We start from the raw sequence: 25,972 nt of genomic DNA on the forward strand, positions 1-25,972 counted from the left end.
TTAGGTAGGTGAGAATGAATAAATCATGTGACACCATCCAAAAGACATGTGCACCATTTTCCATATAACAATTATCCAGTTTTGGTCAGGTATTATATTGCCCTCATGTTCTATTGAAAGAAACACTGGTAAATCATCCACAATTATGTCACATTATTATTATATACAGCACATTTCAGCTAAAAGGCAACTACAAGTGATTTACATAAAATATCCAAACAAGACCACGTTCAGAAGAATAAACCACAAACAGACATTAAAATATGTTTTTAAATCATTTGACAGCCAAAAGGAATAGAAAATGTAATCAAGCTTACTACATTACAAATGATCTAATGCATTGCCCTTACTGTCTCAGTAAAGCACATCCCCCGAAGTGTCAAAATAAAGCGAAATGAGTGATTAAAGGACAACTTCAGATGTGTTAAATGCACCGCATGTGAAATAATGGCATTTATTTAAGGTAAGATCAATTACCGATGGCGGGAGAGAATTGATATATAGAGGAGTCCACGACAGAGCACAATATCCAAAGCCCCTTTTCAGGACCCACAGGATTTACCCCGGCGAGTTAATAGCATGAGGGCCAAAGGTCGTCTCTGACACTCCGTGCGGACCGAATGAAAGTTGCATGATGTTAAGAGGAACGAGCCAGCCAAGGCAGAGAAGGTTTGTCAGCAGGATATTTTCGTACGAGAACGAGAAGTTTGGACCGACATGTGAGCGAGTAAAATGAGTTGAAGCGAGGAGGATGTGGTAGAAGCACCAGTGGGCCAAATTAGCTTACCTCTGGAGAACACCCCTCTCATCCCTTGTGGCGACCCGCATTGGGAGACTTTGTTCATTTGCATGTGTGTGTGTGTTGGAAAGAGTGTGTGAGTGCGTATAACCTGTGTGTGAAAGAATGGATGACAAAAAGCCTCACAGCTCGATATGATCTCAGTACGCTCATGCAGCACCACAGTTTTCGTAGAGCAATTGCATGATAATTGCGTACAGAGGTGTAGTACCGCTCTACGCACCGCAAACACACACACACCGGCACAGACGCACACGCGAACAAAAACACACCCGATAACCCTCTCTGGATCGCTCTCTGGCCCAGTGACTTCTAGTCAAGCTCTAGTGGCTTCATGTCATCGATTAACTGTGGAAAATAGACCGGCATCCCTAGTGCACCTGTGCCTGTGCAACAGACAAACGATACAATCCCTTCAGGCTCTGTTTTTTTTTTTTTTTTTTAATGTGTGTTAGTGTGCGGCCGCATGCTTTGCCGAAGTTCCGGCTGTGAGATGATTTAAAAATATAATTTGCCATTTCAAACTCCAAGCATGCAAATCTCTTTGACGGGTTTAGAATTATATGTGAATGTCAGTCGCTGTGGTTTTATATAAAATAAATATATATTTATAATATATGTTTATGCAATATTGCATGCTGATTTTAAAACACAAAGGTGTTGGCCTTGTGTGTTAACAAATTGTTGACATGCAGTCTGGATCGGGGCTTTTGAAATGGGCTTTGCGTAAGCTGAACGCTGCAGTGTATGACTGTAAAAGAAGCCACAAACTAGATAGACCATTTTTTAAGTCAGTATAACAGGTAAATTGGAGGAATGCATGATGACTTTGGTGTTGCTTTTGAAGAGACATCACAAGGATGTTACATTTTAAATTCTTTCTGTGGCCCAACACAACAATGTTTTTCTTCATCCTTTATTAACTGAATATCTTTTGTGTGTAACCTTGAGGTCTTTTATTGTGTGCAGTGAACCTACTTCATGTCGTGTGTGATCATGATCAAGAACTTTTGGAGCAGAAATTCATTCAGCTTCTCGGCAAAAAACGGTTTGACCACATCTTTGAAGCACCGTTACCATGACAGCATACACGCACTGCTGGTCGGAGTTGTAGCTGATAATTACCTGTGAATACTGCAGAGTAATTGGCCCCTGGAATAAATGTTTGTCATCTTTGTTGATCTGTGTCCTGTGCGGGGTTTAGTTTAGCACCTGATGCTCCCACATTTGAACTGAGTTGGTCAGGTTGCTGATACAGTCACTCTTAAAGTGAATAACTAATCATGTAAATGGCTGTGGCCTTGGTCCAAAGTGCTGTCCTTGATTAAACATTAAAGTGCTCTAAAGTGTTGGTCTAGATGATGCCAATAAACAACTTCTTTGAGCCCACAAAAGAGATAAAAGATCTTATTCAAAGATATCTCAAAGATATCGTTTTTTTCCAATCATTTTCTGCACATGTTGAATAGCATGCGAGCTACTGTAAAGCGTGGAAAGGTTACCCTGCAGAGCTCCTGTGAGCGTGCACATCACAAAGCATGCGTGCATCTCAGGGAAAATGTGCCCACACAGTCGTGCGAACAAGACGATCTAACTTACCAAGCCATGGAGAAGATTTACAGCGGCAGTGTAATTACCTCTCGTCACAGTGCGGTGACGTAGTACGCGCGGGGCCTGTCACCTCAGAGGTGGAATGCTGCTCAACGTGCCAGGAGCGGTTGACAACCGGTGGTTATCTAATGCCATTACGAAGGCGCTATAGGTGCTGCTTCCATCCATATCCAGGAGTGAGCCGATGGCATTGTCGCCGAGAGAGACATTTTTAGATAGAAGGGGGTTAGTGATACCTACCAGCGGAGGGATACGTGACAGATAGCCTGCCATTATTTAAATGCATTTCTTTTACACCACTTTATCAAGACAAGATTCATTTCCATACTGTTGCTGCAATGCATTTGGATTCAATGTACGAGCCTCCATGTTAATGTTACTCCTGTGTTAAAACACAAGGTTGATGCATGATGCCGCCGCGCTTACTTTCTGGCTGTCACCCAAACCTCCCTTTTACCCATGAGATGTCCTTCACCATAATTGTCACGGGGACATGCGTCGCCCTAAAATGTCTCCTCTGGGGAACTCATTTGTGTCCATATGGGTTGACACGAGGAGAATCTGTTACATGACAGACAAAGCTATTTATCCTGATACAGGAAGGGGAGCTTCCCAGACACAAACACACACACACACACACGCACACAAAAACAAACAAATGCACTCATGCTAGTGACCGCCATCCTTTGTTTTTCACTTATTTTTATTATTTAACCCCCTTTTATGTAGTACCAAGATGTTTTTTTCTGTCGTTAACTGGTTCGGGGTTGCTGGGTATCACTTTGGCAGTGATGACACCCGACGAAATATTAGATTAGATCATATAGACACACACTCACTCACACTGAATTAAGTCAATTAATTAGTGGTTACTGCGATGGAATCTGGCATCACAGTGGAAGAACACAAAGGCCTGGCATATGAAAATAACAGACAAACAGTGTAGTAATGGCCTGCGAGTGACAGTCCCTCATGACCTTACTCAGTCAAAGTTACTTAAAAAAATAGGACAGGCTCCTGTCTCTCTCCCTGTGCCTCCCCCTCTCTTTGTCAGTGTGCATTAGCATCACCAGCCGGTGTGTGGCAATTAAATATATCCCAGGGCAACGAGGTCCTATTTAGAAATCGTTACAAGACTAGGAAATCTTGCCCTTTGAGTTAAGCAAAACACATTGGGAGCTGTGAGAGAGAAAGAAAGATGGGATGGACACAGTTTCAGTGCAGGAAATTGAGGTCCCCGCTTTGATAGGTGTACGCGGCTCAAGGATGTCGGTCCCCGCTTAGTCCATGAGGAAAATAACAACAGCACCATTTGCAATATTACCTCGAGAAAAGTATATATTGCAGTCATTTTTTTTCATTCCAAATGAATCAAATGGCCATGTAGTTTCATAGTCCACTGTTTGTGTTTCGCACTTTCACCATTCGTCACTCCCTTCCACCCATCCATGTTGCTTTCAAGATAACTCTCCCCCTCAGACATTCTCCAACGGGGCTTTGAAAGCTCCCGTCCCTCGTCTCATCACTGCCTCCTTCCACGCAGGCTGACTGGAGATGATATCGTCTGCATGGCAGTTTAATGCACTATTGGGGAAACACCATGGTCAACTACAAGTGTGTGTGTGTGACACAGAGAGAGATGGAGATTGATTGGCTTAAGAAGAGCTCAAACGCGTTTTCTTCACTGATGTCCTTGACAGACAGTGTGTCCGTGGCCTTGTATGCGTTTCTGCAAGGTATAGTGACCACAACCAAGCAGACGTACTTGTCAAATGAATGCCCCCTGGTTTCTTTTATCTTTTAATATATTTATAGACTTTTTCCTCTTCAGACATTAAGATTCAGAGATAATCTCTGATTCTTTTTGGAATCTAGATAAACATGTTATTAATAATGGTCGGACAATCTTTGAATAATGATTATGTTTTTTTTTTTTTTTAACTCCACCATTAGTGTTTCGTGGTCTTTTTTATATTAGAACGAAATCTGCATATCTGATTTGATAATTGGAGGATTTAAGTTAATCTCCTGCAATTCTGCTTCCTCATGTTTCAGTGAATAGAGGGTACAAACAATCCATCTATTTTACTCCAACTTTGTCCAGCCACTGACTCAGAATATTCCTAAAGTTTATGATGCATGTGAACCCATAAATATATATAGATAACGGCCATCACATATCAGCTGTCCTTTTGGTTCTGTAGGGGACATGAAGCGAAATATGTATTCTCTTTGGATTCATCGACACATTGACTCTTCTAAGCCTGCCGTCACACTACAGCAGTTACCCACGCCGAATTTACACACTCTTAGATCCCATCCCAGTCTCATTTTTCTCTCCCACCATGCTGCAAGTACTTTTACTCCATGCGGCCCATTATGCCTCAAATGTCATAAAGTGTAGCTTGACGTTCTTCAACGGGAGCTCCTACATCCGTGCCAGCCTCTCCAATCTGCACCTCTAATTTCTGTTGATTGCAACACACTTGGCGCGGAGCCATGGCCCCCTGTCTGCCCTCTCTGTCTGTTGTGCACAGCTGCCTTGAAATTGCATTTTGTTTATATGATAGTAAAATATTCATGGAGAAAAATAGCTGCGGAAGCTTACCATATAATCCCCCATAAACTAATATTGAAATCTATCACACACACAAGTGCACACACAAACACACCGACGTGCCCGCGGAATGAGAGCTAACACCCTCAAGGGCACAATGGGACGGGTGACAGCAGCATCCGCATGTGTCCACCCTTAGTGCCAAAGCGTAATGCTCATGCACCCACAGACATGCACGGACAGATGCCCGTACGCACAATGCCCAGGTACACACACACACAGACACACAACTCCCCAGACGGATGCTGCGGTTTGGGCGTCCCTATCGATCGACTCTCGTCAGCATGTCCTCAATAACAAGCACTGTCCCCGACAGCACTGCAGCAAGCCTGTCAAGGGATTGACACGGAGAAAGACGGGGAGAGCGAGGGAGAAATCTGTACCTGTGTCGACAGAACAACTGATGGGTGGAAATCTACTGCGTGTGATCAACCACCATCAGCAATAAAACCCGCGGGGGGGGTTGATCACGGAGAACGTCTTCTCCATCTCGCCGTATCGCAACCAGGCACAGCATCTTAATTTGTGTCGGACTCTTTCTGCTTTTCTTTTCTCCTCTGCAAGGTCCGCGTTAAGATTACAAGCAAGGCAAGGGCACAGTGGCTGGAACCGAAGCGCATGCCGGGTGATAATGATGAAGTATCTCGCTGGCAGGCTAACGAGAGCCCAGATCGGCCCCCGAGTCTGCCTGCTATGCAAATTTCCCTCAGACCAGCAATGAATCAAAGGCGTAGCAAACCAATGTTTCTCTTCGCAGCACTTTAGCAAAGCCATCATTCACAAAGGACGCGGCAAAGGCAGGCACACTTTGGGTATGAGCATGCACGTGTACATGCACACTCAGGAAGACGGCACACCGACTTCAGAGCCTCTGCAGCAGCCGTAGAATGGCGGGACGCCCGTTTTTTTAATGCAAAGGAAATGAGCCAAAAACATCACTTGAACTGACTTAATCCGTGCACACGGGTTTTTGTCTGCATGTGTGACACTTCAGAGCAGGATGGCCTCGAACATTGAGTTGACAATAACAAGGCTCCGGAGACAAATTCCTCAAAGTTAATGTTCTTGGCAGAGAAACACAGCGACAGACATTTTCTCTCTCTTTCTCCGTTGCTGATCTCGCAGCACGCCTTCGATCTCGCGGCATCCAGTAGATGTTTAATGGTCAACAAATAGGTTGGTTATTTGTCACCAATTGATGGATGGAGGCATCCGTGCATGCAAAGATAAACCCACAGTACACAAGGATTTTCAAGTAATTAAATTACATTCTCTCTTTTCCAGACCTTTTTCTTTCTGCCATCTCATTATCTTGTTGCTCTTCCCCGCCTGCAGGTTTGCCTCTGGGGTATTGAACTTGGGGAAGTAACGATGGGACAGTAATTTGCTGGAATGTAAGGTTAGACGGACTCACCTCGCTTTTTAAAAAGTGTCATGAGGGCCAAATGGCAGACCTTTAATACCAGAATGAAGTTTTTTACTTTTTAAAATCTGGATCTATAACATAAGTCAATGTTTAAACATGGATTACCTAAAGTATTATCATTTATTTAAAAAAAAAGAAAATACACATGCATGATTGAGCAAAGGCACACATCGGATCTGTTTTTTATGAATTTGAAGAAAACAGGCAGCGGTTGTACATGTCATGCAAGCGCACACACAAACAGTGACAGGCTTTTAAGCCTCTGTCAGATTAATAGCCACTTTCTCCCGGTAGTCGATAAATGCTTCGGGGAGTTCCCTAAAGGCTGCAGGAGAGCTCCCTCTGTGCGCGTGTGTCTATATGTGCGCGTGCGTGCGTGTGCATCTAACAGGTCTCACGGGTCAACCTATCACCAGAAAGATGGCTAAGCAGTTGGTTGGTCAGCGGGAAATCAATGTAAGGTGATGAGGCTACTGTGTGTGTGTGTTTGCTTAAATCTACCTTTGCTCATGTGTGTCTTTCTGCATAACTTTTATTTAGATAAGTAGATACCAGTACTATATGTTATAAGTAAAATAACATATAGGAAAAAGTACTGTGATTCCAACAATGAATCAATGCCATTGAACATTATAAGTTCAAAAGCATCAGAAAAGAGGAGCTTCTTGCCCCACACTTTGCAACCGCTTATACTAACATACTGTAGATGCTCATTAGTAAAGAAAACTTCTTTCCAGATGGCGGAATGTGGAGGTGGGAGGAAAGTTCAGGGTAAAGGACCGTCCCGCAGGACGTAGGTCCGTTCCTCAGGCTGCCCGGGGTGGTGGCTTTTCAAAGCCCGGATGGAATATGGGCTGGAAAACACTGGAACTGCTCCGCACGAACAAGCCTACCCCAACCTCGGAGCAAGCATCCCCTGCTCCGCGGAGGGTTGGATCTCTCGCTCGCTTCTCTACTAGCGAACCCTGGCTGCTTAAACAAGCCCCAGCGGTACTCATTACCCTTTCCCCTGGCGCACTGGACACACACACACACACACACACACACACATGCAGGCGCACACAAAAAAAAGAAGCTCTTACGCGCACACAGCTGTTGGCTTTGATGAAGAATAACAGAGCTGGACGCCGTAGTAGTTTGCCGTGACAGCTGCCCCGTCCCTTGTCAACCACTTCGCAGAGGGGGTCGTTACCATGGTAACGATGCTTGGCCTGCCAAAAGGGTCGACACACCGACACTCCAGAGAAACAAAGGCTTTTGAAGTTGATCCCATCGCATTCTCATTGATGAAAGGACAGGACCTCAAGTGTCCTTAGTCAGCCATGTTAATGACACATGATGATTTCCGAGCGTCCTCGCGCGCTTTTTATTCCATGAGAGCATCATTACAGTACATTCACTAGTTCAAGTACATAAGTAAGGCTATTTTAGCAGTGTGCCACCTCCCTCCATGTCCAAAGAGTTCAGTCATGTAGAGTTCAGGATGTACTCCACCAACTCTTCCTTTCCCTTTTACCCTTTTTGAGATTTTATTTCCTCTATGATTCAACATTCCTGAAGGGAATCCGTAGCTGTCTCACCAGAAGGAATCGTTCCTTCCTCGTGGCAAAGGGAGCTCGGTGTTCTCTTGTCGCTCTGTCATGCGTGATCGCCCCGAGACGTCACGGCCACGAATGACCTTCCCTGCACAGAAGCTCCCCGCTCGTAAACCTGCTCCCTATCAGAAGGGAGTCCTTGCTCCCTTCGGTGTCCACCAGAAAGCCATCATGTGGCAAAGTTAATCAATGCGACTATTGGCTAGAAGTAATCAAGCGATTAATCAGCGCGACATTGGGCTGACGCAGGAAATTCCGACAAAACACGGAGAAGGAAACAGAGAGGGAAATCATAGAGAGAAAAGAAAGCGGCAGCGACGCACATGAATGCCAATGAACAAGAAAGAAAAGCGACACAAAGGCCATTGTGAATGTAGGCTACAATCCGCACGCAAGAAGACAAAACGAAATGTACACAGGAGGTACAAAGGAGAGAACTAGGAGCACTAATAAATATGATAACCCCACAGAGGTATGCAACCTGCTCCTCAGAAAGTGTCATGAGAGAGTGTCGTCACTCTTCAATGGTAAGTCAAAGGCCACAGAATGCAGTGTGATAAAAGCGTATATTCTGGAGCTTGTTTTAAAAATTCCCTTGAGAAGACGCGACGTGTTGATGGCAAAGTTAAATGGATTCTGTCTGCCCAACTTCCTCCAGGTTATTCCTGTAGCATTAAATCATTTGAATACATACATTAATGTTACACAATATATTACCTTTCTGGTATTATGAAATCACTAGTTTGACATGAAAATACTGGAGTATATTATGGGCATGCATCTATTTCTGTTGAATTGGGTGAAAGCAGCATCTGCTGTTCTGACCTCATTGTATTGACACAAAGCTCCATCAGTGTAATCTGTATAACACGGACTCACGCTGTGCCCCAGTGTACTTCGAAGCTGAGTATTATGTCAGAGTTGTTTGCTGTATGGTTTTCATTTCTTTTTTTCATTAAATCCCCAGGATCATATTCTTTTGTATTACAGAAAAAGGCACACAAAGTTCTCTAAAAAATATTTTTTTGTGGATTTCTTGGTTTGGGTGTTAAGCAACTTGCAGTGTTCCTTGATTCGTCTAAATAAAGAAGAACCTACCTGTGGACGTTTTTTTGGAGTTCACCGCGATATTATTCAGAGTGGTTTCCATTTCAACCTATGGCATGCTTTCATTTGCAATGTCTGCCAAACCTGTACAATGCGTAAGACTCGTGGGAATACGTCTGCAAGGTTAACTGTTCCAAGTTTTGTAAGTGGGACACAGCGAGGCAAGTGGAGGCAGAGATGAATGAGGAGGTGAGTACCGGGCGGAGGAAGTGATGATTCGAGTCTCTGGAATTTTCACTTTTTATTCCCAGATATGACTGCTGAGGCGTTGGCAGGTGAAGAAGAGTGACAGACGTGTGATGAGGGTACAGAAGACAAGGAGTGGGTCAAAAGGGATGATTCATGAAAGTGAGATGGAAAGGTACTCAGTGTGTAGCAAGCAGGTGCAAGAAAGACTGATGGTGACAGAGGGATGCTGTGATGACGGTGGCACCTTTATGCCTAACGGGGACAGGAGTGTGATGGCTGAAGCTTGGTTCTTGTTCTATTTTTATTTTTTTTAAGCGCATGAGGGGTAGAGGGAGAGTGGAAATGGCAGAGCTGTTCACGTGGAACTGTAGATCCCATTCATTTCTATAAAATTAAAAGTATATAGCATATATAACAGGCCCTTTTGGATATTGTATTCCACTAGTGGCTGTTCCAAGCAGTCTTTTTACTACTGGGAAAATACTTGGCCAGTGGTATTGGTGCTTTCTCAAGACAGCTCATGATAAGTTCACACAGGAGACGGCTCTCTGAGTCCATTGCGATACACCTGCCATGACGTACAGTAGTTGCATCTCACACCCAAATTGCCGCTATTCAGAGTAAGATACACAAGTGCAATAGCCCTATATGCTAGTTTCCAAGAAAACCAGATAGGCAACATGGCTTTGTGCCCAAATTAAAAAGACCCCTAACAGGTATAAAGTTATTCTGATCTTTGGATATGAAACATTAATACTGTTACTATTCTTCACCTTCTCTATCCGGAAATAATTAACAAAAAGTCCCAAAAGTTCTTTGCAATGATTAAACTAAGCTGTGTAGCTTACAAGGGCGGCACTGCCGCCTTACAGCAAGAAGGTCCTGGGTTCCACTCTCCCCAGTGGTCTTTCTGTGTGGAGTCTGCATGTTCTCCCCGTGTCTGCGTGGGTTCTCTCCGGGTTCTCCGGCTTCCTCCCACAGTCCAAGGACATGCTCTGGGGATCAGGTTAATTGGGGACTTTAAATTGCCCGTAGATGTGTGAATGTGAGTGTGAATGGTTGTATGTCTCTGTGTTAGCCCTTAGCGGTTAGCGGTTTGACAATGGATGTATGTGTAGCTTACTACTTACCGCGTAATTCTAATTCAGAGGAAAATACAGTACTATATGTGGTCTTGATACTTAACAGGAAAATGTTACTGGTTATGTTGCAGATTCCGATTGGACTCAGTATTTGACTGTTAACATTGGATGCATTATTATTCAATAAACCATGCAGCATTAAGTCAGGGCTAAGTCTCTAATAGATATTAATTAAATATAGGTACATTGTGCTGACAATGTCTCTCTTTTGTTTATAAACATTTGAATACCGAACTTTTACACTATCAATAGTTAGTTAAGTTTAGAGTTCCTCCACTGTTGCTCTTACCAAGAGTTTCCTTTCAAGAAACAGCAAAAAGTAAAGAAAAACATTTATTTCCTGCGGCCCCAAAAGCAGAACCGGCAAAAGAAACTCGGGTCAGGGTTGCGGTCCGATCCTCAGTTAAGCACAAGTCCAATAAGCGCGTGAGTTGTTTGCTTTGAAACGACCGTGGATTTAGTAAGTGAAGGCGTTTTCTTTGCAATTCAGTTAAAGTTAGCTCACTTTGAGTTGCTGAGCGGCGCCATTCCTGTGGGTTATCTGCTTGCGCTCGTTGACTCCAGGGAAATGTTAAAAAATCTGGATGTAATGTTATCCAACATTCGTGTAGCATAAGCAAGCTACCGGTAAATCCAGCATCCAGCTCCTGAGGATCACATGCTGCAGTGCGGAGCCCAGGAGCTGCGCCCTGCTGCTCAGTGACGTGTGCTTGTTTACTCAAAGAGTTGCTTGTCCAAAATGCATCAAAATGTGAAAAAGCAATACACCCGCTTTGTTTTTTTCCGTAAGCTCCTGCGTCTCGATGTCTTGCTATACTTTTACATTTTGCCAGCGAGCACTTATTTTTCCTTTTCCACTTGGCAGATAGAACACAGAGGCAGAGCTCTGTGAGATGGTTTACTTGAAGCAGTTGCCCAATAGCCAAAGAGCCACCTATTGTTGTGGGGAAGAAATGATTGTTGGTGTTATGAGAGTTTGTATTATTCAGGGACTGAGCAGTAGTGATGTTGAGATGAAGCATTGAGGGTTTGATTGCTTTGGTGTTGGAAACATTAAACTGAATAATTCAATCAATGAGTTCTGATGCCAATACACAAATCAGGAATTTATTAACAGGGTTTCTGTCTTTTATTACAATTGTGAAGTTAAAAGGGAAAGTGGAAACAAATTGGGGAGAGGCTTGTGATGTGAACGTGCTTGTGTTACTTGGAAAAGCCTTTATTTATTTTTATCCATTGCATTTAGTCTTGTATTTTGAATCGCACGCCAAACCTGTGAACCATTTCCCCAAATCAGTCACGTGGCTGATTGCTCTGCCTTATTTTGATGATTCACAACAAGATCATTTGCCTTTAGCATGGTGGTATAAAAAATAGATGTAGGGAAATTCCCACAGCAACCTGGTATCTCCCTGGAAAAAAATGTGCAACCCATCCTGACCCCCTTAGCTGAAATGAACTCTTTAGCATTAAGCTCCCTTCATGCTGCATGACTGCACTGCTTTGTCGATTAGCCGGGTGACCCGATTACTCCCAGCTGTTTATCCAGGCACTCGTTCTGCACAACACCTCTCTCCCTCCTTGGATTAAATTGGCTGGAACATTTTTAGCTGGCCAGGAGAAAATAAGAACGAGTCCAGAGGCCTCATATCCAGACGTGATGAGGACCTTGAGCCCCGTAAAGGGAAGGATCATTGTTCCCATCGAGGGCCATATACATAGGAGTGTGTGTGTGCCTGTATGTTTGTTGCACACCGAGGAGGAGTAAAAAAATATTTTACGGTATTGATATTAAGGGAGAAGTGAAGCAGACACCGTGCTGTAATGTCCTGCAGCGAAAGGTTATGCCACCGACGTACCTGGAAAAGTTCAGACGACAAGAGTTTTTTTGTTGAAATTAGTATGTTTGTTTAAATTACTACATCTAATATGTAGCTGGCATTTGTGTGGAAGTTTGGAAGTCCTCTTCTAAGACCCATCTATGCTGGAAAAAGGTATTTTATTCTGCACCAGTGTTCTTTCGTGTGTCTGATTATGATTGACATATTTGGCACTTGCCTAAACAAACTGGACCAAACAGTTAAGAGCACCCAAATTGGTTTGAAACGGAACATCTTTTAGTATTTGACAGTTTCCAAAACCCTAAGATGCAAACACATTTTTGAGAGAATCAAACATACACTTTAATCTGACTGTTTGCAGTATCTATCAAATAATCTCTCTCTCCTGTTTATCTCTGTGTCATCTTCGTCTGGTCATGTTGTCATGGTTATCGCTACGTTTTGAGCCCTTTCTTTTTTTCCCCATCCGAAAAGCTTATCTGGGCCCAAAAGTTATGAATGCAGTATTACAGAATGCAATCCTCTGCAGCAACACCGAGGTTGGGAAAATGCTCTTTCTTTCGCACCAGGGGGAAAAAAATTGTCATAGTTACATTTGTTAATGCTAGATATTAATCTTCTCTGCGAAAAAAGTGAAAGTGATTGAGAATGCAGACCTATGCGATTAATGCTTAGCCCTTTACAGTATAACTTGACCTTACCCGGCCTGCATACTACAGCTTATAATGCACAAAAGTGCACTTCATACAAGAAAACAGTTTTGGTATAGAACTTAGAATCAAGGTAGAATGTTTTCATGTTAGAAAGATATTCAGGCCTATATTCTTGATTCTTCTAAAACACATCTCTCCTTAACGGACATGCACCCATGCAAGAGTTTGGGTGCATGTCCGTGTGCAATGCACAACCCTAAAGATTGCCTCTCTGCCCTGCGGCGCTTAGTCTTCCCCCTGATAAGATATACTTGCAAGTTGAGGTAAGTGGTGTATGAGTGTTTGTGTAAACTGAGCACCGAGGTTGAGGGAGAGAGTCAGTCCCTGAGTATCATTTCATTTGTCACTCATACCGAGTTGAAAACTAAGGTCGGACTCTTGCCACCCTCTTGTGATCTATGAAAAACTCTAGGTTCCTTTGCCCTGCGAGGCGTACAGACTGTTTGTTAGTACACGTGTTTGCGTCTATCAAGGACAATTTTGCATTGTAAAAGATTGCATTGTAAAAAAAGAATGAAAAGTATATAAATAAAATAAAAAAACAACAAAAGAAATTAAATAAAAAATAAATAAGCGACACCCAAGCAGAAAGAATACATAAATATTAGGCTCATAGCAACAGCACATAGCCGCCCTTTAACACAGTTGAAACCAACCCTGCGTCAGATGCAGAACCATACATGTAGTGTAGACATTGATTTATAACACACCTCAGTCCGACCCTCTGCAAGACCACCCACCCATGTCCCTTCTGATTCCCCACAGCGTCAGCATGACAGTGTTTCTATGGCAACCGCATCCTACCGCACAGGCCAATGTGAGCATTAATCTATGAGGCTGTGTCACAATCATACAGTACATATCAGTATGTGAAAAGTCTCACAGTGAAAGGCCAATTTTGGTTTGAGAGATATCTTTATCCGAAAAAGAATTGGCATCTCCGTATCAGATGGAGAGGGACAGGAAAAAAAAATAGAAAGGCGGGCTTAATAATGTGACAAATGTCATTGGTTACACTGTCATAGCTCAGCCGTTCTCTTTGTCTTTTTGTCATTTGTCATTTTGTAAGGATTGTAAGCTTCTCTTTAGGTAAGTAAGTATTCCAATGAGCGGGTTGAACAACACTACGGCCCTTTTACCATCCTTAGAAATGAATAAAAACACAATATGTAAACCTCAGTACACCTAGATTTTATTCGAATGTTGATGGCAACAATGTTTGGTTGGTTGATTTGGTATTCGGCTGGTCTGCTGGCTGAAGCATCTCAATAACTCTTCAACCGATTGTCACGACAAGGCTAGTTTCGTTTTGCATTCCCTGTGATCTCTTTTCAATCGCTGTTATTAGTTTAAATCAACACTAACAGGCTTAACTACACGCTGCAAACGCTTCTAGCTCTGTTGTTAACTCTGCTACACTGGCTTAATGCTAACGCACAACCAGGTCAATGCATCACAGTCATCTTGCATGCCTGTGCTTTAAATAAGTTGTCCTAGCCATCCTTGCATTGATTGCTCTTTCATTGTAGCCCTGCTGCACTATCAATCCATCAAAAGGATCATCTTGTTAAAGGATTGAGAGAAGGGCACACTGAAGGAGACGGGTCAAGGTGGAGAGCAGAGCGCTTGGCTGGACGACTCCGTTGTGGGAGTTGGAAGGTTATAAAATGGCTAAAAAGAGAAAGAAAAATGGGAAAAAAAGGCATTTTGAGATTGAGATGGAAAAAGACATCAAACAAAGCCAAATTCGATGTATACCAGTGCTTGTGTTGGTGTGTGTGCGTAGGTTTTGTGTGTGCTTGTGCGCATTGTGCGGGTGCAACACAAACCAGTCAGCCCGTGCGGCTGAGAAAACTGGCTTCTGAATCCATTTTGAAGGCACACAAATGACCTTGAGGCCTCACAGTCAGGCAGACGCTGTCCTGCACCAACCTGATTCCACTTCTCTCTTTGTATCTACTGCTGACGGAGAAGGTGGCAATGGAGAAATAGAGAGATGGAGAGAGAGAGAGAGAGAGAGAGAGAGAGAGAGAGAGAGAGAGAGAGATTGAGTGGGTCTGTTTGTCCAGTAGCTTATAAAAAGTCCATTATGGTACAGTTCTATCAGTTTGGGCTCTCCCAGATGGGCCCTGGAGTAAATGGACGGCACCAGCGAGCTGTAACCTCAGATTTGATATATACGGCTGAGAAATGGCTGTGTGCGCGTGTGTGTTTGTGTTTGTGAGTGTGCGTTTTCATGAGGGTGCATTCAATCATTGTCGCTGCACGGAAAGCGCTGACAGTAGTCAACAGAAAACATTTCCGTGCCACGGTTTTGTGCGCGCCATATACTGTACATAATACAGCTGTTTTTACCATATTTTTAAATGCAATCCTCAAACACAAACACACACACACACACATATATACCGTCAGTTTGGGCTTAAATCCCGGCTCAGTTTGATAAAGGAGCCTATAGGTCTAACTGGGTCTGCCTCAATTTTCTTCCCCAGCCTGTTGCTTTGTATGGGCTCAAAACTAAGCTACTGCATTAGCCGTAGTTAAATCTTATTGTGTAAATGTGTTTAGCAAGTCACAGTACATTTGAGCTTTGATGTTTGTATTTAAATGTTCAATATGCTGAGTTAATGCTTTCACTTCCCGGTTAATCCACTGCTCTTTGCATCGAGTTGAGGAAGCTGACACAAGCCTCGGCCACCCGAGTAAAAGCTCTCAGCCAGTTATGACTTTTTCATTCAACGTGCTACTTTATCAACATTTTGCAGGGAGCAAATGCATTTAATGGCCTCAAGCAAAGAGGTAACTGAACTATTGCTTCATGGTTAGCAGTTGGGTTCAGACAAGAGAACCACATCAAGTGTCATCTTGAAATAATCATTTCTTTACATGCACAGATGTAACAGGGCCTTGTTAGTAGTTGCAAGGTACACTCCTAAATTGGCTATCAGAGTTTGCACCGGACAATCACAAAGACTTTGGCTCTAAATGCATGGCCATAGATAGGGGGAAGGACCCTAAGTGGTTTGAAGGAAGCAGGTTTGTGCACTTTTTTTTCTTCAGCATTTGTATTTTTGTTCTTACAACACAACAAGTGTTGTTACTAAATCCATTGGATAGATTCAGAGAAGAGGCGTTCAGTAGAATCCCGAATGGATACACCCAAATGTCCTCACTGACTACAAGATATTGATGATGAGCCATTACTCCATAGTGTTTGCGCACTGCTGTCAAAGCAACGGTGATCTCTTCATTTGTCGGGGGCAACATCTTAAAAGGCACGTTTCCTTCACTGACACTAAAGCATCAGCACTACTACAAGTACAACATCAAACCGCTGCTCCCAACAGGTCATAGGATTATAGACCTGGCTCCCGATAGAAAGAAGAGAAGTTGCCAGTTATAGATGGAAAATAGATTACCCTGGAGATGAAGAAAAAGCTGAAATGGGTGAAAAGAAATGTAGTGATGAGAGAGCGGGAGAAGATTCAATGAAGTGTGCAACGATGTGTCCATTAAAGTGCGGTTCACAACATTAAACAATATAGAGGGGTTTGTAAAGGTCAGTGCTCCAAGGGGGTTTATCCATATTGATCTTTATCTTCGATTGTGCACGACTCGGCACAGTTGTCCATCTAAATGATCTTTTGTGCTGTAGACCTAAAGGAGAGAGAGAGAGATTCAGAGCGAGAAAGAGATAAAGATATGGCGAGATGTAATCCTCAATGGTCATATTATGTGAGGCATTACTCCTGCTTCACTGACCTCCGAGTCTCAGAAGCACAGCGGCGAAGAATATAGGCCCACACACAGCGCTTAATTTAGGCCGTATTCTGCCAGGAAGTGATCTGGAAACGCCCGGATTGGGGCCGGCACTTCCTCTGTCGCAGTGCCATCCCGCTGAGGTTAGTTTTATCTTGTCACTCGTTGTCTCCAATCCTTCCAGTAGTCAGTCGGTCCTCGAACCTAAACCAAACTCACTTCGGTGGATCAGTGGGGTTCGCAGCTCATGTTTTTCTATGTGCATGGGCTGTTGGGCTTCGTGGCACCAAGAAAAGAACAGCAAGAGGATTTTCAAAGGGTGACGAAGGCCCAAACATTGTCTGCAGAAATTCTGCCTGTCATGCATATTTGATCAGCTGTAGCGTATTAGTGTTTAATAATGGAAATACTTATTTTTTTTAAAAATTAAAAAAAACCTCCAAAGCTGACTTTTCATTATTTGTGAACAAAAAGAATCCTTCAATATATATACATATATATATAGTACTAAATACTTATACCAAGATGAAACTGTCATATTACTTATGTTAGAGCAAAACCACTGGTTGAAAAGTTTTGAGGTGCCAGTTTTTCCCACATCACATGCGCTGTATTCAGGGGTTTTTTTGTGAGGAGGATAAGTACTGTTTTTGTAATGACGATGACAATAAAGATAACAATTTAGCCAGGAACTCTGGAAATGTAAACCATCAACATCTTGTTGTTTTTGGTGGAAGTTGTCACATAACACCGGCAGCCGAGCATTTGTGTTGTGCCCATGCACACATAGAAAATAAATGAGTGTACATCCCGGAAGACTTTCTAGGTGCATCTTTACGCTCCACTTTTTTGTATGAATGAGGTGAAGAGGTAGAATAAATATCGTCTGAAAATACTTGACTTGAGTAGGGCGATACTCGTTTCCGCCAGTAGGTGGGAGTAGCGGGTTGGTGGGCAGCTAACTAGAGCTAGCATTCTTAGCTAAAGTAAGCTATTCGCGCGCTACCGTTTTATCGCCATTGTAGCGCCAGTAACCGGGGTCACGGGGTCACCGGGGCCTGAGAGTTTCCCCATGCGCAGGTGCATGTCGTGTCACTTTACAGATGGAAGCAGTGGTGTGTTTAAAGTGTTGGCTGATCATTGAGTCTACTTACAGGTTCATCTCGAGTTATGTGTTCAGGTTGGGTGTAATAATTGTCTAAAACATGTAAGTCAGACAGTCGTTTTAAGCGCATATGTCGTCGTCTTGTATTTACAGAATAAACCCGTAAATAAAATGTCTGTTGAACCAAGGAAATGGGAGCAAGAGGAAGACGGTGTCATTGAAAGAGCTTGAGGATGAAAACACAGAGTTGTTGTTGCAAGAGGCCAATTTAGACGACAGTTTGCAATGCTCCATCATGAGAGAGCTTTAGCACTATTACAAGGGATTAATGCTAGTGTGGATTGGAACGTAGGGGAGGTCGAATTAAGCGTCCATGTTGTTTTGTTCTTCATCAGGTCAACTCCTTGATAGGAACTAATTTGAGACAATTTCAGTATCAATCCCTCTTGCGCTCTGTAATCCAATAAGCACACACTGGCACTTTCCGTGAAGATAACGTACCTTAGATACGCTGTATGTCTCTTCTGCCTTGTGTGAATAATACAACCCGCTGCAAAGAATCCCACGGGCGAGAAGTACCCAAGTGAAAAGGATCTGCTAAATCACAGATTGTTTCCCTCCTGAGGGAGTTGATTAAGTCTTGTGTTGCTGAAACTAAGCCTACAAATCCATTTTCACAGATTCAGAACGGGCTGCGCTCGCGCCTCCATATGTTTGTAACAATTGAGATAAAACCGACTTGGATGCCTTGCACGCTTTTGCTTTCCCCGTACTTTCTCTCTAGGTAATTGTACACTTTTAACTGATGCTCACTCGCCGAGTTGAAGGTTTTCATCTTCAAATCCACCCACTGGTTTGTAAGGCGCAGACTTTTTTCCTTGTGTAACTCAGATGTTGTAGTTTCATAAAAAAGGATAATTTCTTACTTTCTTTGCGTACACACATTTTAGTATGTATATTTCTTCTCGACAATCCTTGTTTTGCCTTTAAGCTGATTAGAATATCAGGATTTACTTTACTCCTGAATTTTATACTGCAGACCTCGTTCTATTTTTCTACACGGTGTCTGCTGAAATGTATCACCGTGTTCTGTAAATATTCTGCTACAAGGAGCAAGCCAAGGAATTGTAGGCGTTTGTATTTTTATTTTCCGGAGTCGTGTTTTGGATGTACTCTACAACGTGCTTTTTTGACTTCCTGAATGCACTGGATGTACAAAGAGGAAGTTGATTCCGATGAGGACCTATTTACAAGACAAGAGTTTCAGTTTGCGGTGGTTACAAAAATACTGTACCTGTACAAATCAAAAGGTATGAAAAAGAGACAAATCAATGTCATTTGTCAATTTCAGACCCATATGATGAGGACGATCTGAAGGTGAAGACCCAGAGACCACGATCAGCTGACCAGCCAGGTGTGTTTCAGGCACAAACCGGTGAGTGATGTGTGCATGAGTTCGCGGCCCGGAACAGAAGTCACCAACCTGATGTTTACAGGCCGTATGTGAAGCGAAGAATAAAGAGTTCCTTCGCATTACCATTGTACATTTATCTTCTTAAGCATGGCTGAACTCCAGGTCAGCTATTGTTGGCCATTCATACGTAGACTCTAAAAATGCACAATTTAATACAATTGGAATGGAGATTAATTATTCATGACATGAAACATACAGAGGACGTCCCACGTATGGCTTCAAACATACAAGACGTAACATGTTGGCTGCTTTATCCCCACCAGGATAAGTCGCACACACACACACACACACGTTTCCATACTCCCACTGCATGGAGGAGGGACTCCCTTCCGCCAGGGAAACCCTTGGCTCTGTGTTCTCCTCTGCCCCCCCCCACACTCCTCCCCATTCTTTCATTCCTGCAGGCATATGTGATGAGCTTAAGCACTGACTCACGGCATGTTAATGGAGATGTAATGCGATTAACGGACATGCAATTAATTTGATTTCCTTCTTTGCCATGTGACGACGCCCCTATCAAAGGACACAGCGCTCACAAGCAATTTGGAAAAAGCAACGGGAGATGGCTTGACACTTGTTTTTTTATTTTTATTTTAAAGGGCGAATCTCGGAGGGAACAATGGGACGCACAACGCACAAATGTTATATATTAACATCCTTTTTTTTTGGCATATAGCCCCTTTAGTACGTGTTATCATAATTTCATGGGTATTAATGTTGTTGAATCTCCAACAGGATCACCGTTCATATGAAAAGGCAATCAAGCTTTATTCACATAAGGGGCTTGATTTGAATTACATATCCTCCGTAATAATAATGTGTGCAGGCGCGTCGTATATTGGGTTTTGATAAAGCGTCACACGGCAGGCTGTGTAAAAACAATACATTTCAAAAACCTATAGAAGCATACAAACCAAGTTATTTTATACAACAAATTATGCTCCTGTGTTCTCTTAACTTAAAACTATAAAGACAGGCTGATTATTATAACCCCAAGGGTTTTTGTTCTGGACAGTTATCTTTGTTATTTTCTCTTGGTAATATTGCAATAATTTTATTTAACTTCAGTTCATAAAGTATAAGAACAGGAATTGCTTACAAGACTCAATAGAATAAATATTTTGTGCAGGACTTGATTCCCGCCCATGATAACATGAGAGACTGACCGGACAACCTTGACTTTTCTCCTCTTGACTCAAACTGCACCTATTAACATCTTTCCCACTAACTATTTCCGTTCTCCCTGACTCGTGGAAACATTCGCATCATGGAAGTGGAATCGTTGGGAATCACCCTGTTTCTGTCCACTTCCGTCTTGCTCCCCAGGTGACCCCGCGGCAGAGGAGTGGTCCCAGTGGAGTGTGTGTTCGCTCACATGTGGGCAAGGCTGGCAAGTGAGGACGCGATCCTGCGTCTCCTCTCCTTATGGGACACTCTGCAGCGGAGCCTTGCGGGAAACTCGCATGTGCAACAACACTGCTACCTGTCCGGGGGAACCGGGCAGCACAGGCACAGGCTCAGGTATGTTGTCCTCTCAAACGGCCGCCTTTGAGCATTCGCCGAGTTCAGTGGTTAGTCGGGTTTTTCTCGCAGCAAGAATGACGGATGGTGATGTTTCTTTGTTAGGTGTATTTTCATTTACATAGTAGACGGATGAGCAGTGCAGTTGGGGCGCGACACGCCATCTTTTTCCATGATCTGTTATGGACGTGTGACTACTGCGAACCCTAAACGCTCTACTTCGCCAATCACCAACGCAGCATTTACTTCTCTGCTTAGAATGTGATAAGAAGGCTTTACGAAGACATAATAAAATTTGAGGAAGGGAGGCGACACGCACACATCACATGGGCTCTGCTCATCCACATAATCTAAACTCGATGTAGGAGAAAAGAACCGTCAGATTGAGTATGCCCTTTAGTCGCGTCATTTCACACATGAAAAAAACACGATGCACACCTGACAACAGATTTTGCTTTCACAAGTTTTTGTTTTAAATGTACTGGCAGCTGCAAAGTATATTCAACCAATCAATTGCAATTGTCATCTGCACGCACGCGCCACCATTCAGGGTGAGTCTGTTCAATTGTATCTGCTCGCTACGCCGAGGCAATAGCACAAAGGAGAGCACCTCATCCTTTCTTCCTCCGCAGCGTACAACACAATCAAGCCGGATAAATTTGCTGAGGGACTGTGTACTACTCATGCTGAATAATGTTGAGTTCAGCTCAGCTGGTTTGATTGCCAGAGTTACTAGATGAAATGGTGAAGTACCGCCTCTCCTGCTCGGGTTTGATTGGATGTCCTGATTGCAATTGAACTGGAATCCTGGACGGCGCTGGCTCGCTTCCTACCCGGACTACACCCCCCTGCTCTGCTTATACTCAGTCCCCAACCACCGGGATTCAGAAATAACCTGTTCGGTCGAGCAACTGTAGATCATAACAAACTCATGTCATATTTGTATTACTTATTCTGCAGACACATATTTATTTTAAAATGATATTACCATAGTAGATGAGCCTCACAGGTTTAAAGGTACAATGAAAACCGCAGTAGCCTGCTCCTCTTTCATGCTTCAGGTTAGCAGCTTGAGGCCGCATTACCCGAAACTAGCACAGGACCCATCGGTCTGCAACTGAACTGTTGAGTTGTGTTGCATTGTGGTTGATGCAGCTGCGAGGTTTTGACAAGGATAAATGCTTGAGATACAAAAGTCTATACTCCTGATGTTCTGTTCCTTCTTTTTTTTTTTTTTTTTTACTCTCCATTGTTAGTCAACTGTGCGATACCAAATCGATGCAGTTCTCTTTTAAGACCAAAACTCCACCAGAAACCAATGAAAAAAGTTTCTTCCAGCTTCCCGTGCACTTCCCGTGCACTTTAATGTGTCTTATATAGCCATATATATGTTTTCCATGTGCGAACCTGTCAAAGTTTGCGTTAGGTAAGACCTCAGGAATTGCATCTGGATTGGTGTTTAGAAAGTAGATCATCATCATCGTCGTCGTCACTGGTTTCCTTACCAAAGTTCTGTTGACGTGCTTAGCTCAATCAAAGAAAAGCGGCCCAATGGAGGTTTTTGGAAGATCAACCCTCCCGCCGTCTTAACTAGAGTCACAGGACGTCGGAGCCACATATGCTGTTTGTCTACACCAACAGCTTTCCGATCAATAATATGACAAAAGTAGTGTTTTCCGATGTACCGGCTGTTAAACCCTATAATGAACAAAGAAAAAACTCACTTTACTCTGGTACGGAGTGGCTTAGTTTCAAGGCTAACCTCTCTGATACCTGAAGGAGCCTCACAGGAGGACGGCGTGAATTTCCTCCACGCCCATTCTAATAACGACAGTGTTACATTCGAGGACGGGCCGTAAAATGAAAAGTCATGACCATAACTTCTCTTGGGACAGATAACTCAAAGCAAAAGTGGGGCGGCGGCTGTCTAAATGTCAGCGTCACAGCATGGGGTGTCGTCACTGGGCTTAACCGTTACATTTATATTGTCCCATCGTTAGACGAGGCCTTTGAGCCCATTAGTTATTTAAGAGTTAGTTTCTTAGGTTATTCGTGGGGTTTAATACGCTTATACAATAGGAATATGTGCATATATCAGTAAAATAGATTGAAGTTCGACTCAAATTTCCTCTACTTGTCGTTAGTGTTTTTGTCGACTCACTCGGTTGCAAATACATGCATTCATTTACATGTCTGGCTGTGTACACAGATAGGTGTGTGTTTATGATGTTTATACGTAGTTTTCATTCTGTGTTCGTTTGTCGGCATTAAACTGAACTGTGGGTGTTGTTAGAGCTTTGTCTATTGTTTTTTTATGCGATTCCTAATTGTCATTATAATTAAAAGGCAATTTTGGGTTATTTGCATTTTCTACGTAATGAAGTATACTTCATTTTGTGTATTTACAGCACGTGTGTGTTCATGCATTAGTTAGGAGCCGGTCAGTGTTGGGCTCATGTTTCTCAACTGCCCCCCGAATGGAAAAGGAAAAAGAAAGAAAGCCAAAGCGATGTTTTCCTTCCCACTTGGTGCCTATGCTAATCTTGTTTTTATGCAGATGTACCAACACGATTTGTATGTCTAAGTGCCTCATTTTTCATTCAGTGTCGATATAAATACCCTCAGCCGCTCTTTGATGGGATATTGGTTGCTGGTTATGTTCCGTTTATTATTTAATTTTTCCTCAACTTCTCTGATGTTTTCTGATGTGGTTCTGGAGGGCTGTAGGGGCACTCTTGGGATTGCCTGAATGGAATCACATCAAATTCAAACAGACTGGGAATGTGAGGGTGGTATGAAGGAGACTTGCGTCTTTAATTATCTGAACAATTTTTTTTTCTTTTATTCTTTGACTTCATTTGCGGGAGGATCCTTTGTTTGATTGATTTACTGATCTCTTTGCTGCTGGATTCCAGCTTTGTGTTCTTCGTAGCCAGTTAAACAAATACATACATAACAATACACCGAGGCAGGCACAAAAGCACACACAGGCACTCTAATCAAGACTGCAATCGTTTCAACCCCCAATCCAGTCCCCGAAACCACAATCTAGTATCTTAATTACTAAAACAACAAGTATTTTTGAACAATTTCCATGTAGATAATGTTGCCAATATGTTTACTCTATAGAAACATACTATGAGTATGTTTACAGTACATCATATTTCAATTAGAAAAATACTTTCTAATTGAAATAACATGTATTATAGTTGCACACAGGCAACATTGGTATACACATTGTTTCTCCCAAACCATCCTAATGCCAGAATCTTCTGTTGCATCCGTGGTCAGACTAGGCTTTAACGAGTACGGGTGTGTTGTGTGGGTGGATCTGTCTCTGGGCACATCTCTGTGCTTGTGTGTATGTTGGTCTGCAAGAGTTATGGAACATCAAAGAAAAATAGCTTGGACAGAAAGCCAATAAAGTGAAAGTGGAAATTGTTTTTCTCCTCGTTTTTTTTTTTATGGGTAAGACTCTTAAGTTAAGGTGATACATATAATCAATTTTAATTAATGGTCCGTAACTTGACAAAGCAAACTAGGCTTTAATTGGTCTGGTAAATTACAATTTTCTTTTCTTAAAGAATGTGCACTGAAGTAGAAGGCATTCATGCCCCAAAGCGTGCCAAGTGAAGTAGCACCCCTATTTTGGTTCTATTTAGCTTCTGCTCATTGGCTATAGATTCAGTGACATTTAAAACATGGAGTTGAACAATGGTGCATTATGAATACAGTATGTCTGGGTCAGTGCGTAGTCAAACGCTGCAACATCACTCTTCCCATAATCCTTTCAGCTGGAGACTCAGGCTCCATCCAAGGATGCAGTCGTGGAGTCGGTGCAGAGTCATGCATATGGCAAACACACAAATACACAAACGCACACAGCCTATGACATAAGGTGTTTAATAATACTGCCTCATGATGTAAGAGGGAAAATAAATGATTCATATGAATACCATGCGTTTGAAAAAGCTAGGAATAAGTAATCAAAACGTAATAGTACATTTAAAAGACGAGAATGGAAGCCATGCAACCATATTATGCACATGCTTATTCTTTCTGGTGATGCAAATGTTTGCTCTTGTTTGTGTGAAAATGTGTGTAAAAGAAGAAGGTTGAGCAGAGACATTTTATCTTCTCTCTTGATCTTTTCTTATCTGAGCATACTTTCTTTTGGATCAGAAGCGCACGCCATTGGAAGTGTGTCTATGTGCTTCCATTCTTTGCACATTATTTAGCTGCGTAACTTGAATCTAACTCTCACAGATGTGAATTTCTTAAGGTCTTTAAAGTTGAATTTTTCTCCTTTGTTATGAAACACAGACATATGCCTTTGTGGTTGGCTTACCGCTGAACATTTTGTTATTGAATTATTTTTTTCTGTGTGCTCGCTGCTGTAAACATGCTCTTTGCAACCTCCCTCTGTGACTAAAACCCTGATGGCATAACCGCCCTTATAACGTCCACAGATGATCTAACGGAGAGAGATGTTATTGTAGTTGTTGGTGTTTAGATACAAAGAATAAATTACACAAGCCCCATCCTTCTTTTGTATTTGACTGGAAATATCAGTATACCTACCGATTGCAACCCAACATAACCCAGACATTTATATCATGTTCGCTCTTTAGTTTGCGGATGTGCTTTGACCCTTCTCGCCGTATCCAATTGATATTTTCTCCTTTTAATGTGTCTTTGTCCAAAAGCTTCCTGCAGCTCGATTTTATAGGCTAATTGATTGGCTTTGCCGTCAGACTTCAGATACGCTTCTATTGGAGCTGAGAGATATGAATTCAGATGAATACGTAATGTATTTCAAGCAATCCTCTGGTGTTGATGAAAAAATGTCTTGTATCAACTTACTTCTGTCTTTTGAGAATGTTTCGCGATTTGGGATAAGATAACCCCAAATATCTGCTTCCACTCGGAGTGTGCCTGTTATGTTTCATGACTCATTAAATTGCATTTTTGTGTAAAATAAATGTTGTCCCAAGTTTAACATCAAAATATTTTGTCAGCACACAACTATTCCCATGATCCCGCAATAAAATACTTAAACAACACCATGTGTTA

At 42.6% G+C, this 25,972-nt stretch overlaps 1 protein-coding gene across 39 annotated transcripts in view; it reads left to right on the forward strand.

The window, feature by feature from the left end:
• The window catches only part of adgrb2 (adhesion G protein-coupled receptor B2), a 158,320-nt gene that overhangs the window by 55,092 nt on the left and 77,256 nt on the right, over window positions 1-25,972 (forward strand). For 37 of the 39 annotated variants that reach the window (XR_013450928.1, XM_078081120.1, XM_078081134.1 and 34 more), the window contains exons 3-4: window positions 19,256-19,339; window positions 20,705-20,899. Coding sequence is in view for 38 of the 39 variants with exons in the window: in XM_078081120.1 (XP_077937246.1) it covers window positions 19,256-19,339; window positions 20,705-20,899 (279 nt within the window). In the remaining variant the exon portion in view is untranslated. The remainder of the gene's footprint in view (window positions 1-19,255; window positions 19,340-20,704; window positions 20,900-25,972) is intronic. The other 2 variants (XM_078081105.1, XM_078081140.1) reach the window with 1 other exon arrangement.

The sequence above is a fragment of the Gasterosteus aculeatus genome, chromosome 10 (assembly GCF_964276395.1).
Source record: "Gasterosteus aculeatus chromosome 10, fGasAcu3.hap1.1, whole genome shotgun sequence".
Classification (NCBI taxonomy): domain Eukaryota; kingdom Metazoa; phylum Chordata; class Actinopteri; order Perciformes; family Gasterosteidae; genus Gasterosteus; species Gasterosteus aculeatus.